This window comes from Rutilus rutilus (assembly GCF_951802725.1).
Source record: "Rutilus rutilus genome assembly, chromosome: 13".
NCBI classification, from domain to species: domain Eukaryota; kingdom Metazoa; phylum Chordata; class Actinopteri; order Cypriniformes; family Leuciscidae; genus Rutilus; species Rutilus rutilus.
The window spans coordinates 16572453-16588890 of record NC_140218.1 but is presented as its reverse complement, the minus strand read 5'-3'; the positions used below and the strand labels follow the sequence as shown (position 1 = coordinate 16588890).

Genomic DNA, 16438 nt, shown 5'->3' with positions numbered 1-16438 from the left:
AATAGTTTGGCACTTCTAACTGTTCGTAATCATGCCAGTAAAGCTGAGTTAACTCTGACTCAGAGAGAGAGAGAGAGAGAGAGAGAGAGAGAGAGAGAGAGAGAGAGAGAGAGAGAGAGAGAGAGAGAGGGGGGAAAGCTCCTGTTTTCGGGGCGGAGATTTTGGAGTTTTAAAGGCACATGGCCACACACAGTAAAGATATTCACTCAACCACTAGACTAACGGCTTAACTCGGAGCATAACTTTTCCTCATCTCACACAAACTCTTCAGAGGACTCTACTGGCATTATTCATCTCATTATACTGCCTGGAAACATAAACACACAGAATTGTCTTTCTTTCTTCACATAAGCAATGAACGGTGAATAAGAGGAGATTCTCATATTTGAACGCCAACAATGACAAAGACCAAAGTTGAGGCCAATCCTGAGTCTAATGCACGCTCATCCCAGCACGGACGGGACGGGCAGGATAAAGCCTGTGGAGGAGACGCGGTCAGCCACCAGTCAAGACAAATCCACCGGCATCATGTGCAACACATGACGTCAAAACAACCTCAGGCGAACGCAGCTCCCTCACAGAACAAGACTAAGGAGATTCACTCCAAGAAACCAAAGCGTGGATTATCTGTCACGCCAAACATCCATGCTGGGAAAATGGAGATGAAACCAGAGTCGAGAAAACGCTCCGATAGCAATCGCAGTAAATCATCCGGGAGAAGAAAGCTATCGGATGGAAGCATCACGTCTGATGACCTGAGTAAGGACTCTGGCTGTGCTACCGGAAAACTCTCTTCCACGGACAGCAGCTCTGAGATCTCGGACGCGTCTGAGGAGCAGAAGCAGTCCACTGATGCCCAGTGTGGCGAGGTCTGTCACAGAGGAACACACGAAGAGATGATGTACGGTTTAGCTGAGCAGATATCAGAAGATAGAGAAGATGATGGTCTGATCAATGCCACCCTGTCCCCAGGGTTTGGCTTCGGCGAGGGAAGCATCTCTCCTGGAGACCGGTCCTACGTTTCCATGGACAGTCGCTTGAACTTGAGCGCATCTGTGGCATTTTCGGATCTGACTGGAGACTTTGCTGAAGGGGTGCATGAGGATCTGCTGAGAGAGATTGACGACCTAAGATCGGAAAATGAATATTTAAAGGTGAGATTTATTGATTGGTTGATAAATTCAGTTATTCGGTTGTTAATTGATGGCAAATAATCATTTCTGCATGGTGTAAATTATACTAGGGCGAGTTCAAGCATATAAGATGGCTGGATGGCCAATTACAAAAAACGGAATTGTTGTGTTTAATTATTTGTGTTTTAGGTATCTTTGCTGTAACAGCCTGTTTTGGTGGATTTTAGGTATTATGCATCATACTTTTATGAGCCAATATGGCATAAACCATGTCACATGATGTGCTGGACTATTGATCTAGATCTTGATTAAGCTATTTAGAGCTGGTAGTCTGCCTTGGACAGGTTACAAAACATTTTAACCTCATGACATGTTTTAAATTACATAAACCTAATTCTGCAAACGTTTCAAGGAAGAAATTTGTGCTTAGGAGAATTAATCGTATTTAAAAATATTTGCTATATACATTTGTGTTCCATTATGAATATACCAAAATCAAAACCCATAGTTCCCCTTGTGGTTTTTATGTACTGTAATTCTGAGTTAAAACTGTTGAAACAAACTATTTCGGAATACATCATGTTTGTTAAAGTGTTAACATTGTCTGCTACACATAACAATATTTTAACAGGCACATAAACAAAGCAGAAATATACTGCACGTGATACGGCTTATACTGTAAGATTTACTTTCTTCTTAGAAGATTACACTTTCACTAATTGGCTTGTGTCATCCCTCATTGTCTCTGACATGCAATAGAAGGACGGGTTCACAGAGAGAACAAGCCTTACTCTGATTAAGTGCAAGGTGTCTCAGTAGAAATCAAGAAGTCAACAGAAAGTCCATCAATGCATCCCTGAGAAGGACAGTGCATCATTCTTGGCATGCACCAGGTTCTGTGGGTTAATGTGCACAACATGCTAGCACTCGACATGTAAGACCAATGCTGGCTTGGGCGAATTGGTTGGAGGCCACAAAGAAACAGTCTTTTTATGCACAAACACATATGCTTTGTTTACACTGAAGTAGAATGCATAGATTTTTCTCATGTTTTCCTATTATAAGTTTCATTTCAAAACATTTATGGTAGTAGGTGCAATCCTGCCACAATACTGAGGAAGTTTACATACACCATTTTTGGCTGTCTTTTCAGGACGAAATGGAGGAGCTCCGCTCAGAGATGCTGGAGATGAGAGACATGTACATGGAGGAGGATGTTTACCAGCTGCAGGAACTCCGACAGCAGCTTGAACAGGCCAATAAGGCCTGTCGCATCTTGCAGTACCGACTCAGGAAAGCGGAGAGACGCAGCCTGCGTGTAGCCCAGACGGGACAGGTGGACGGCGAGCTTATCAGAACACTTGAGCATGATATTAGGGTGAGGATGTGATGCTTATAGTCATTATTTTCTAATGTTGAGTGTGTTTGTGTGAGAAAATACTTGTATGAGACATTCAGGGTGTAATTAAATAAATATTTCCCTCATGATTTGGGTGCAATTAAGCTACAGTGGTGTATGTGTGTACAGGAAACCCACTGTTAGGGTTTTGGATGCAGTCCATGGCATTCATCGGGACAGGATGTTTATCAAAATTGCTTAATACTGCTTAGTGCCAATTAAATGTTTAATAGTAAGTCAGTATATGAGTCAAAACTCTGTTTTGATGAATCAGCATGCACTCAGATGGATTGTGTAATCTTTCCATTGTGGTTTGTTACCAAATTGTGTTAGTGAGAGTCAAAATGCCGCTTTGTTTTATAGTTTGACATGTGTAGTGAGTGGTTTTATTTTTGGAGTTGGTCCAACTTGTAAAATGAGTAGAAAAGCCCTCGGTTTTCTGTTTGGCAGACAATCGGTAATTTGTGGTGGGCCACTCACAGCATAAGCATTTTTTGGTTTGAACTTCTCAGCCAATCAGCGACAGAGCTTTGTGTAGGAACGTTACAAATTAAAAACCAATCTACACAGCAGGGCGACCCATATAAAATGGCTGTTTTCTTTTGAAATCTGCCTCCTCCAGACTATTCCTCAGGTTTCTTCCAGGCCCTTTGTTGCACTGAATTAAGTGTGAACATTTTATTTTGTATTTCGTAGAAACACAATGTGAAGTATTACTCAAGAATCAAGGTTGAATGAAAGAGTGTGTATGGTGTATGTGTCAAGGACTATAGCCACAGTATCTGAGAGGGGAAGTGTCCAAGCACAGCTGCTGGTGTGTGTGTGTGTGTGTGTGTGTGTGTGTGTGTGTGTGTGTGTGTGTGTGTGTGTGTGTGTGTGTGTGTGTGTCCATGACCAGTCTATTTTAAAGGCATGTGAGAGAAATAGATACCCTCCTTTCACAAACTGGGCCAGTGTGTGTATGCCCATCGCTGCTCAGCGTCCTCACCAGCACTCCGTCTTCAACAGCCCCCACGGGAGTGTCCTGCAACCTGATATCGCACAGCATCCTTTTCAGTGTCTGCTCTACTCCACATTCTCATCATTAACTTACTTTTTTCACAAAGAAATCCGAGATTGTGGAGTCTCTCCTTGAATTCAATGGTGATAATAATCACCCTGTGCCATAAAAAAGAAAACACAGATGCCATGGCATAATCACATGCACTCGAACAGTTTTCCCTTGGCATTATTAGCATTTGTTAGCAACCCCTTGAGCATCTACAGGACGAGTGCTTTGCAAAGGATAGCAAAGGAGGGAGATCGTAGGAGAGACGACCCATATTGAATCCCAAACAATTAACTTATCACTTTACTTCCTCACATCCTCAATGTCACAAACCACAGCTGAAACATAGTAGCTTAATCCTCATTTTGCAATGTTCCCTATAAAGTATCAGATATTTCCTTTCTTTAAATAGAGCTTCTTGTGTCTAATAATATTCCCCAAGAGAATGAAAGGGCTTGAGATCATTATCGTATTAACATCAACGTCTTTGTGGATAGTTAGCAATGACACATGGTTTGTAGTGTATTTGCTTAACTCTATATGAATATTGTTTTCCCAGGTGGCAAAAAGTGTGTCCCTTCGCCTGCACAGCGAACTCGAGGCCATTCAAAAGAAAAATTCACAGCTAGAATGGGAAAACGAGGAGTTGCGTGAACGGCTGCAGGATCTGGAGGTGGCGAAGCAGGTCCTGCAGGCTGAGATGGACAAATCACAGGTGTTACGACCACAAAAACTTTGGTGTGCATATATATATGTATATATACTATACATATATATACAGTTTCCATTGACGTAATGATTTTTGTACTGTACAAACTGTATATTCTATCCCCTTACACTAAGCCTACTCCTAAACCTAGCCATCACAGAAAACTTTCTGCATTTTTACATTTTTAAAAAACATCACTTAATATGATTTATAAGCTGTTTTCCTCATGGGGACCAAAAAATGGCCCCACAAGGACAAGGTTTTCGGATATTACATTTTGTCCTCATAATGTAGGGTTTACCTGAACCACACACACACACATGCACATACACATACACACACACTCACACACACACACCTCAAAAGTTTAGGGTCTGCAAGATTTTTAATAGTTTTTGAAAGAGATCAAAATCAATTTTGACAAGGCTGCATTTATTGGATCTTAAAAACAGTAATATTGTGAAATATTACTACTATTTAATATAACAGTTTTCAAATGTAATATATTTTAAATTAAATGTATTCCTGTGATGGCAAAGCTGAAGTTTCAGCAGTCCTCAGCGTCACATCATGATCCTTCAGAAATCATTCTAATATGCTGATTTGGTGCTCAAGGAATGTACTATTCTAAAAATGTCTTACTATTATTAATGTTAGGAACAGTCGCTCTGCTTAATAATTTTGTGTAAACCGTGATACGTTTTTTCAGGACTCTTTGATGAATATAAAGTTTAAAAGAACAGCATTTACTTGAAATAGAAATATATTGTTACAGTCTTTACTGTCACTTTTGAACAATTTAATGCATCCTTATTTCTTTAAAAAAATGACTGACCCGAAACTTTTGAATGCTAAAATACTGTACGTGCTTTACCCCTTATATCACTATAAGTATGACTTCTATCACTACAGCAGTTCTTGTTTGTTTCTTAATTTCATGATGCCGTTAGAATTACAATCTGACCTTTACCCCAACTGTATGTAGTGGGTGTAACCAACAGCTGACTGCTTGGGTAGGGCATAGAATGATCTAAGGGTCTGAATTCAACCCACAGCTGTCATTCTCACTTGTGGATGCATGAGGGGGAGAAGAGAGCAAATAAATGGGTCATTTGAAAGACAAGGGTGAAGAGAGAGTAAGAAAGCAGCCACTTATAAATGCATCTGAAGGGGATATCCTTGTCGTTGTCCAACCCAGTGTGGGTCTTATGATATGCAGTTACGACATACATGCTTAAAATACTAGCAAGAAGGCGTGTTCTTTACTTTCACTATCTCATAATGATAAAAAAAAGTGTTTGCCACCATTATACCAATATAATGCGCAGAGAAAAGTATTTTTTTTTTATTGGCAATGAAGGCCTGTAGGTCTTTAATAACGGCACGCATTCAGTTTAATCCAGGATTCAGTGCTTAGAAGTGGATCCGCGCAGCTCAGCTCAGACAGCTGCTGCCCATTCCTGATCCTTACCAGCAGAACAAATCAGCTACAACCAGATTATCAAGGCTTCGTGTGAGCCTGACACTACCTGCAACATGATGATTTACATACGAACACTTTACTCATCCATCCGGTCAAAAATCTTTTTGCAATCTTGATCCACAAGATAAATTACTGATTTATAATCTCAAAAGCAACAATCTGCACTTTTAAAAGACATTTATCTTGGAGTTACGGTTAAATTATGACAGTTCAGTCTTGGTTTGGATTGAATCAATAAGGTTCTTTTTAACATTTAAAGATAATATGGAGACTACATGCTCCTCCTTTGCTCTTTGTACTTTTAAGGGTTTGAGCGACCCAGACAAAGCAGCAGACAGATAGACTGACTCTAGCCAGCATTCTTGACATACTTGGAGCAGTATGGATGTTTGGTTGAGTTATGGAGTTGGAGTTCTTGCCACCTCACACGAACATGATTAAGTGTGTTTATTAGGTGCATACTTTCCTTACGGTCACACATTTCATTAGAAATTGGAATGCATTGGACAGTGGTATGATGGAAAATAACAACTATGATGAACATAACTCAAATGAACACTTATGCCCATAGGAGGACATTATCTTAGGGGACAAATTGCAATGGCCATAATATGCATAGTAAGCTGTTAAAATGTATTTAGACTTATTATGGATGTGGTGCATTCACAGAATTCTCTAAAGAGAAGAAGTTTGAGATCAACATCCATCAAGAGTGAAAAGAAACTCTCTCCACAGGTGAGTTGGAAGTTACATTAGTGTAAACGATTGATTTGTGAAGGATGGTGCTGGTTCATCCATCCCTCTATCCCTCCATCTATCTATCCATCCATCCCAGTTCATTTTAATTCTGCATCATGTTTGCCATCTCACTTCAAATTCACTTCAAATATTCACTTCAGGAATTGAATAAGATTTTAAAATGCATTCTCAATTCAATTATTAGTGACACAACCCTGTTAGCCATAGTGATCATAGCCAAGGTAGCCTTGCTGTGTTTACGTATTAGTAAAAGTTAAAATTATGCCAACCATTTTAACACACCTGTGTTCTCTGCAGGATGACAGTGCTGATTTGAAATGCCAGCTCCACTTTGCCAAAGAAGAGTCTGCGCTCATGTGCAAGAAGCTAACAAAGATGGCCCTGGAGAGTGAGGCGATGCGGGAGGAGCTTTCCAAATACCGCCTTCTTTACGGTGATGTAGATGAAAACCAGGCTGCAGCGGGCACCACTAACTCCACCCACACCCGAGAAGCAGAGGTCAAAGTTCACTTGCGGCTGGTGGAAGAAGAAGCCACGCTGCTGAGTCGTCGAATTGTGGAACTAGAGGTAGAGAACCGTGGTTTGCGGGCAGAGATGAGTGAACTGCGTGAACGAGGAGGAGGAAGCTTGGAAGAAGAGGAGATGGTGAAGGGGGCTGGTGAAGGGTTAGCATTGAGGGAGCAGGAAGAGCAGGAGGAGGTGCTTAAAGGTGGATGTCTGGATGGTGTAGAGAAAGCAGATGCATTGACAATCCACAATAATACACAGGAGATCCAGATGCGTGCAGAGGAAGAACACATGGAGAACTCCATCCACATGCAGAGAGAAGGGCCGATCGGTGGGGAACAGGAGCTTTCTGCAGAGACTAAAGAGGAAGATGGGCGAGCTCAATGTAAGTCAGACTGCACATTTGGTGTGAAGGATCTAGAAGGTCTTCTTGCCATCCATGACCAAGCGCTGCTTGTCAGATCAACTATCCAGCTCCTGACAGCCCCAGCTAAAAATGGCGGATCACCTACATATGCCCATAAGACCCATCCTGGTGGTCCTTACTTAAGCAAAACGACAGTGGATCCTCAGTGCAAGACACATCAATGGCTTTTGGACCCCATGTTAAGTCCCTTGACCAATGGACTAGAAGTGTTACAAGCCCAGCTGCGTGCTCTTGTAGAAAAGTTGGAGGTGCTGTCAAACTCCACTTCAGAGCACTATGGGCTTGTTACAGAAAAGAATATATTACATTTTGGTGAAGATTTAAGTGCAATGAAAGAGGACACAAAGAATCAAGCAAGACAAGAAGGTCCATGTGAAGAAATTTGTGGAAATGGGTGTAACCAGGACAGCTTAGTGCTGCTCACTCTGCAGCTCCGATGGTTCATCCAGCAGTGGCGGCAGGGAGAGAGACCCACCGGAGACGGAAAGAACCTGTTTGAGGTAAATTGGGCAACTATATTTTCTGCTGTGGTCATGCATCTTAATTGACGGAGATGGATGAGATTGTCTTTATAAGAATTCTTATTTGCAGTTGAAATAACTGAATAATGTAGTTAGTTGGGTGCTTTGTCAACTTTGGGCACTTTTTGAAAAACTTTAATTTGCCCAATAACAATATTATACAGTATATACATATATTCACATCAGATCTTTCACAGCTTATCTTGTATTGTGTTTAATAATGCTTTTTGGTGGAAATGTGTTGTTTACCATTAATGCAGTGGTTCTCAAAGTGAGGGGCGCGCCCCACTGGTGGGGAATAGAGACGTGACAGGTGGGGCGCGCCAAACGGGAGGAAATTTTCCTTTTTATGCCTTTATATCTTTATCCAGACATCCCAACTGTCCCGGAAGTTCCAGGAGTCTCCCACATATTGATGGCGGCTCCTTGACACCCGCAAATGAGATCCAATCTCCCGGAATCGTGCGCTAGAGAGTGACTGCGCGCATGTGTGTGTGTGTGTTTGTGTGACTATAAAGGCATATTAATATTAGCGGAACAAACTTTCGCGCCCATAGATACAGTATATGTGTAGCTATATCTATGTTTCGCGCCGATGGGTAGCAGGCTAGTGTGGGCAATAAATAAATTGTGCAATGCAAAACAGGCTCATTGCAGCCACTAATGCAGGGATAAATAGACCTGTCTTGCCAAATGGATTTATCTTTTTTTCATTTTTAACAGATTGCAAAGTGGCACTTTTATTGCTTTTCTATTTTTGAACTTGATACAAATTTTGACACAGCTGCACTTTTATTTTCTCTATTTTTGAATTTCATGCAAATTATGACACAGCTGCACTGTGTATTTTTGAACTTGCTGTTATTTGATGTAGATAGTTAACGTTAGTTTGTATTTAGATATAACTTGTTACTATACTGATACTACTTGTTAATTCAATAAATTTGAACATTTTATTTCTTTAGCATGTTGAGGCAGGTGGGGCTTGGAAATTCCCCCTTGTCCAAAGTGGGGAATTACCAAAAAAGTTTGAGAACCACTGCATTAATGTAACCTTAATATACACAGTTACTGACACTGTACATATTTTCACACCCTTTGCATAATTTGAGCTAATATATATAGAGAGATCATCTGAGAAAATTGTAAATTATGCACAATAAAATATTCTATATTTTACAATTTTTGATCATTTCTCTATAATCTATACATTTTTCACATATTGTACTTAATTTTTAAATGTAAAAAATTTAAATTTCACTTAATTTAGAAAAAGCATTCGTAGCGAAATTGTTCGGTGTGAAATTATATTTTATGAAAATAATAATATAAATAATTTTTCACACAATAACTATTCAAAGTTTATTTCACTCAAGAACACCCAGTTATGTGAAATACCTTTTAATTTCAGATGTATTGTCAGAATGAAATTGATCTCCTAAAGGACACAGAGTCAAGAGCATGCAAGTACAATCTTCAAGAGAAATGCAACACTCAGGTATGAAAAAGAATGAGGGAAATATAATAGAATCAAAAACTTTTGCTAGTCATGTTACAACACTAACTATAAATGTGTATGCATTAAATTGAATCTGAAAGAACTTCATTAAAAATGGCTTTTTTCATAATTAAACTGTAGTTGAACATGCCTGCTCTCTTGGCATAGATTAGCCAAATAGCATTGTTGAAAATGGGCAACAGGGGAAGAAAAATACAAAGTTATGTCATGAAACTCTAGATGGCGCAGGCTAATAAGTCCTTAACTCAACCTGCTTGCAATCGTATCATTCTCTAGCTGATTGGTTCCTGCTGCATCAATAGCCAATGAGCTCGCTGCTCAACCTTCAAATACATGGTTAGCTTTTGCCTTAGCAGTGCAGCGCGCTTTCAGAAGCGCTCCAGCTGTATAGATCTGCTACGGGTATTTCATGTACGCTATATTGATTAGCAGCAGCATGTCTTACTTGCTCACAGCAGCGTGTCGTGTATGTAATGGCAGTAGCAAGTCCCGTACTTGCAGCAGCAGCAGCAGCATAGATCTATTCCGCGAAGACCAAATATATCAACATTGTCATATGCATTACCATGCCAAACACATGACAGAAATTCCCACTGCCCAGTGTACATTCAGCCCTGTGTGTTCCTCTCTCAGGTGAGCAGTGCCCTGCTGTCAGACCTGAGGACAGCCCTGCAGGATCTGTTCTGTGAACTCTGGGAGCAGCACAGGGCAGCCCAGTTTGTCGTCCGACAGTTTGCAAACGCCAAAGCTGCGTGGGCCGTGGAGTGTACAGAGCTCAAGAGCCTCATAAGCAGGGTGAGAACCAGAAGATCAGTGTAAATTCCCTTCAGAGAGCATCAATGAACCTGTTGCCATGGTTCTCATGTCATCACATCTTTCTTCATTCTCAGCCTCTAGGGAAATGAAAAAAGCTTTATGACACGGAAAAGTCATCATCATGGTTTTATAGTTGTTTGTGTTTGTTTATAGCTGGAGGGTCCAGCTGGGAAGGCAGGAATAAAGGGTCCATCAGATCTGAATGCGGCTTTGCAGAAGGACCACGTTGAGAAGCTTCAGCACCTGTTAGCTGAGTCCTACACCGCAGTCATGGACCTGACAAGACAGCTGAAGGTCTGTGAGAGCAACTGGAGCTCTGAGCGGCAGGAACTGCTGGAACACCTGAACCATGTGCGTCTAGAGTGCGAAAGGTCGAAGACAGCAAAGCAAAATAGAATAAAAACGCAGGTCAGAGCAACGATTGTTCTTTTTGGGGGGATTATTTAATTGGTAACACTTTATAATCATTATAGGTCTACATAGAACTATAATTTATAATAATTATAGTTCAATTTGTAAACATTAGTAAGTGCATTAGGTATTATGAACCACAATTTTTTTTTAGCATTTATTCATTTAGGTTTATATTAATCTATAAATACACTTGTTTATTGTTAATTCATGTTTGTTTAGAATTCTAATAATCTAATGTTAATTTATCTATTTTCATATGCTGCAAATATATTAGCAACTTTAATAAATGCTTAAAACTTTTTCAGTAGTTTATGATATCTAATGCAATAACTAGTGTTAATAAATTGAAACGTCATGTTATTTAATTCTATCAATTTTTATATTTACCTGTTTCTGCCATTTATGTTTTTTGGGGCATTTTTTTCATGACCTACACTACCGTTTAAACGTTTGAGGTCAGAGAGATTTTTATTTTGTTCTTTAATTTTCAGCAAGAATGCATTAAACTGATGAAAAGTATTATTTAATTAAAAATTAATATAATATTTAATTAATATAAAATAATTCATCAAATAATCGCAGTTTCCACAAAAATGTTCAACCAATTTAAACATTTATAACAATAATACAGTTTATGTTTTAAATATACTATAATAAATATAATAAAAATATACAAATAAAACAAACAAAAAACATTGTTATAATAGTTAAACCATGGTAATCACAAATTAACCATGGTTTAGTGTAATAAAACCATGGTTAATTTTCAAAAGGGAAATCAGCATATTAGAATACAGCTATTTTGAACTGTAATAATATTTCACAGTATTACTGTTTTTACTGTATTTTTGATCAAATAAATGGAGCCATGGTGAGCATAAGATCCCTCTTTCAAAAACGTCTTACCATCTTAAAATCTTACCAATATCTTATCATTATTTAAATAATTGAAATCCGCCTTTTACTAATGCAATTTTCTAATACTATAACTATTCAGTCTGATTAATCTTAAAACATATGCATTATACTAAAGCATAATACTCGCCAAATGGCTTTGTTTCACAGTCCTAAAGCAACGGAGGTCAGAGATTTGAGACAGTCCCGTGAGCCTGTGTGTGTTAAAGGGCCGCATGGCAACAGAATTTGGGCTAATCCCCTTTTGGGACTGTAGGACAGCAGGCGGAGCACAGACATCAGCTTCAATCACAACTTCTCACTCTGAAAAAGGCTTAGCCTAACCACAGTGACCACAGAGGCACTTATCAAGGCTCAGATGAAGTTCAAATAAGGAGTTTACTTTACAGTAAACGGGGGGAAACATTGTGCAGGGTCGAGGGAAAGGAGGAGAGAGAGGAATGAGGAGGCATTATTTAGAGGATCAAATGCATAATGTTACTTTCTATTTTTAAACAACGTGATTTTATATTGTTGCCCTCCAGTTTGACAGCAGTTTTATTCTTCCCTTTGAACAAATTATCTGTTCATTATCATAGATACTAAGAATAAAAGTGGAATGTAGACAGTGACAGTTCTTTGATGGGGTTAAGTAAAGCCTGGATTGGAATGCAGAGACATTTTTCCAATGTTTTTTTTTTTCTTGATCAAAGCGTTTTCTTGCGGTTTTCTTTTCTGTAATCCCTAACTGGCACTCTGACACACTTTCCCTAAATAAGACAGTGATTACTGTGCATCTTAAAATGCTCATCCCTAAGTAATAGTAGAAGGATTCCCTGTCTCAAAATGATTCACTCCGAGATATTTTTCTGTTGAAAGTTCCAGGTTGTACAGGTTGTTTTAATATATAATATTTTTGTATATATAATATATAATATAGTAATATATAATATATTATTAGTTTTTATAATATATACTATATTATAGTATAAATAGAACGTAAGATATGAAATATTACAATATACTGTATATGTATATGTGAATATGTGTGTGTGTATATATATATACATACACACACACACACACACATATATATACACATATATATATATATATATATATATATGTGTGTGTGTGTGTGTGTGTGTATATATATATATATATATATATATATATATATATATATATATATATATATATATATATATATATATATATATATATATATATATATATAGACCTTATACGCCAGAGAAACGAGGGCGCCGCCATCTTTAATATTGTCTTTTAACTTCCGTTTTTGTGGTCGCTCTGTATATTTCTATGGCGCTGCTGTACAGGAGTAATTCGCTTTTGAAGTGGGTTTACTTAATGTAAAGTTAACAAAAGTTATCATGAGGACTGTAATGTTTAAAGCAGATGACTTAACAAATGTCAGTCGACCGGGAAGATTTTAAAACGAGCCGTTCATTAATAAACACGCAAAATTGCTGTGAAAATACAGACCGGAAGTCAAAAGACAATGAGCGCAGCGCTGAAAAGGGGCTTATATATATATATATATAATAGATTTTCTAGTATTTTCTATACTATACATATAGTGTGTGTGTGTGTAATGTATTTTTTCTAAGTATGAGTGCAAAATAATAATCTTTCTAACCCACTTTCAGTCCTTCAGAAATAAGATGACAAAAGATGGAAAAATGGAAAGGTCAGATTCTTTTATTTTCACAGAGTAATTCCATCTCAAGATATCTATCTATATAAAGTTTTAACTTGTTTGAGATTGATTTATTAATTAATAGAGTTTGCTTTCCCACCAGGATGACTCTCAAAACTGGCATTGCAAAACCCAACAAGAACTGGAAGTACCTCAGTCATGAAGCTGCCCTTCTGGACAGAGAAGACGGCTGTAAGACTTGGGACTGCCCTATCATGCCTTCCAGTTTCCCTGGTTTGAACCTAAACCAGGAGCTGACCCAGAGAAGCCACACTGCTCCAGAGAGGACCAGCATTCGTATATATTTCAGCCCACCATCAGCAAAAAGGATCCAAATGAGCTCTCTAGTAGCAGGAGAGGAGGAAGAGTGTGAGGAGAGCCAGGAACCACATTTCAATGCTTTTTCCTGTGGCCTTGTAAACCGAGACTGGGTCTCTGCATATGAAAACTGGCTGGGTAGCGTGCCGATTGTCTGCCAGAATTTGACGGAGAGAGCTGTCATCAGTTCTACATCCTGTTCAGGTCTTCAGACCTCCAGTATTGCTTCCCCTTCACGCTTGGCTTTCAATAGCATGGACGTCTCAGCCAACTTGAGTGATGACATGAAGGAAATTACAGCCAGTGTGCTTCAAACCTCACAATCCAGCCCTCTGGAGAGGAAAAGAGGAAAGGATTTTGGGAGCAATGTGGCGAGCGTTGTGAGTACGGGAACTCAAACACAATCCCAACCACAGGTGACCACAGTCGGGCTACAGACCGATGGCCCTCGAAGTCTTTATACCGCAAAGCACTGGTCACCCCGGGTGACCTCATTCGTATCCGCTAGAACCCAGCAGACGTCAGCATCATTGGAAAGGGTACCTGGTCCTGCAGAGCGCTTTCAACCACATTCCACCTCGCCGAAAATACAGCGCAGACACTCTACATCCTCTCCGTTTTCCTCGAAGTCTTCCACTTCACCATCATCCTCTTCATCCTTCACTACATCCTCTTTGTCCTCTTCCTCATCCCTGAGCGCCTCCTCCAGGATGGATTACGGAGCTAAGGACCGTGGTTTGTGGGCTCTGTCGCAACGTGGATCGACACCTAGCAGGCCGAGCTCAGTATCAGCGCAGGCCAGCGATAAACCTGGCGGTCGTAAAACTGTAGGAGTCCACAAGTACGGTCTGGTCCAGGAGTTTCTGCGCAACGTGTGTGGCCGAGGAGAGAAGACCAACCCGGCGATGGAGAAAGCTCCAGCGGCTCGTAGGGATCACGTCGGACTGGTGGGTTCAAAGAAATCGGAGCACCCCCCGTCTCGTATACCAGCGGTCCCACTGGTCAGAAATGACAGCATCACTAAGATCGTGAACCGCAGATTTATGAAAAACAGCCAAAAAGAGGAGGCAGTCTGTCAGAGTCAGACCCAAACCCAGCGCCAAATCGACAGGGGTTCACTCAGCAAGAACAAGGGCTTGGAGGTTAGCAGGAAAGTTTAACTTGTTCAAAAACATGACCAAAAAAAAAACTAAATTGAAAGTTTGTATATATCAGGGCATCAGACTGAGACTAAAATGATCGCAAATGTAAAAAAAATTGTGCGACAGTCATTTAAAATGACTCATTGTGAAACATTTGTAAATCGATGAAAATAAGGTGAAATGAGGCATTTTCAAGAGCTTTTGTTTTTCGTTTGTCACCTGATTTGTCATAATGCTGAGCTGAGAATATCTCCTTGCTTTTTCCCCTCTCTTTGCCAGGACGGAGCCTGTGACTGCAGCTCACGCTCTTTGACATCCTGCTTTGCTCGACCCTCACAAAAAAACCTCCGGCAGGCTCACAGTCAGAACAAACCCCGTCCACATGAATACCCCGCAACTCGTGGTAAAGGTGACCCTCAAGCCTAATGGGAAGATGTGTGCTGACACCATGATGCGGCTGACAGGATTCTTCAGGGATCGGCAGGCCTGCATGGACTCTGCATCGTTCACAAATTTCGACGTATTCTCCGCCCTTTTTGTGTGTTTTTATTTAATATTTGGATTAATTTGATTATGCCTTCAGCTCTGTTTTACCATGTTAAAATCCATTCCACAGAATTTCCATCTAAAAAAAAAAAAACGTGAAAGAAATCAGCTGATACCTTTTGGGGTTAGGGAAATGTCTCTAGCATTATTATATAAAATCTGATTAAATTTGCTAGAGGAACAAATAAGGCTTGTACAGAATGAATAGTGTTGTTAAGAGTTCACATTACCAGCAAGATCCCCTCCAGTTTTTACTTTCTTGACCCTTGATGGACTTGACTTTGTTACATTTTAAATAAATATTAAGCAACATATCTAAAAACAAAAAAGATCTGTGACATGATTTACTAATATTTTTATATATATTATGCATAATAGAATGTTTGTAGGACAATTACTGTTTAATTGTTATTAGATGCCTAATAAATGTGGCTTGTTACTCATATAGCTGTCTTAAACGTGATCTGTGTTTATGCAAACAACATTTGGAGGGCCAAGCACCTTAATCAGAGAAATGTAGCTATTTGAAATGTGATACTTTTTATGGCATGTTAATAAATGCAGATCCATGTCATTATATTGGTCCCTATTACTTGATTTGAGGAAGCAGCACTCAAGCTTGTTTCAAGCTTTGCTCTAGATCTGCCTGCGACCACAAAAGCAAAGAAAAATACTTTTGTAAGAAAAGTGTGTTCAGTCATTTTGAGTCCTGTGATTTTTATTTCTTTTATTACTGTGTGTGATTAAAAAAAGGAATTTTAGGAAGCTATCATTGCTTATTCACATTTTATTAGACTGAACACAATCACGGTATAGCACAAGAGCATGGATATAAGTTTAGCTTATCTTATCACCAGGTAGCCTACTAATAATTGTAAAAAAGTATAAATGCACGAGAAGTTTATTAGTTTTATCAGTAATATACACATATATTGTATGAGTTGTGTCGTGTGCATGACACATGTAAACTTTCTCCTGAGGTGGCAATTTGAATTAGATTCGTAGATTTGTATTGACCCCTAGTGGGTGAACAGGGGCCTTACACAATAGTGAATATCGAACAAAAGGCAAACATAAGTGAGC

At 39.4% G+C, this 16438-nt stretch overlaps 1 protein-coding gene across 2 annotated transcripts; it reads left to right on the top strand.

The window, feature by feature from the left end:
* Positions 1–181: 181 nt before the first annotated feature.
* Positions 182–16107, top strand: LOC311302218 (microtubule cross-linking factor 2). 2 transcript variants are annotated; one of them, XM_084427910.1, is made up of 11 exons: positions 182–1154; positions 2287–2511; positions 4140–4295; positions 6442–6507; positions 6829–7965; positions 9398–9484; positions 10139–10300; positions 10475–10729; positions 13300–13340; positions 13453–14809; positions 15089–16107. In XM_084427910.1, the coding sequence occupies exons 1-11, from the start codon at positions 399–401 to the stop codon at positions 15233–15235; spliced, it is 4389 nt and encodes a 1462-aa protein (XP_084284036.1). In that variant the 5' UTR covers positions 182–398; the 3' UTR covers positions 15236–16107. The 2 variants fall into 2 exon arrangements, with proteins under 2 accessions (XP_084284036.1, XP_084284037.1); XM_084427911.1 differs by lacking the exon at positions 182–1154 and adding an exon at positions 1949–2067.
* Positions 16108–16438: the final 331 nt, after the last annotated feature.

Excerpts from the sequence above, each read along its gene's own strand:
- LOC311302218 (XM_084427910.1), top strand. The coding sequence starts at position 399 with ATGACAAAGACCAAAGTTGAGGCCAATCCTGAGTCTAATGCACGCTCA. Across the intron at positions 13,341-13,452 it reads AAAGATGGAAAAATGGAAAG|GATGACTCTCAAAACTGGCA; the intron begins GTCAGATTCTTT and ends CTTTCCCACCAG. Across the intron at positions 14,810-15,088 it reads GCAAGAACAAGGGCTTGGAG|GACGGAGCCTGTGACTGCAG; the intron begins GTTAGCAGGAAA and ends TCTCTTTGCCAG.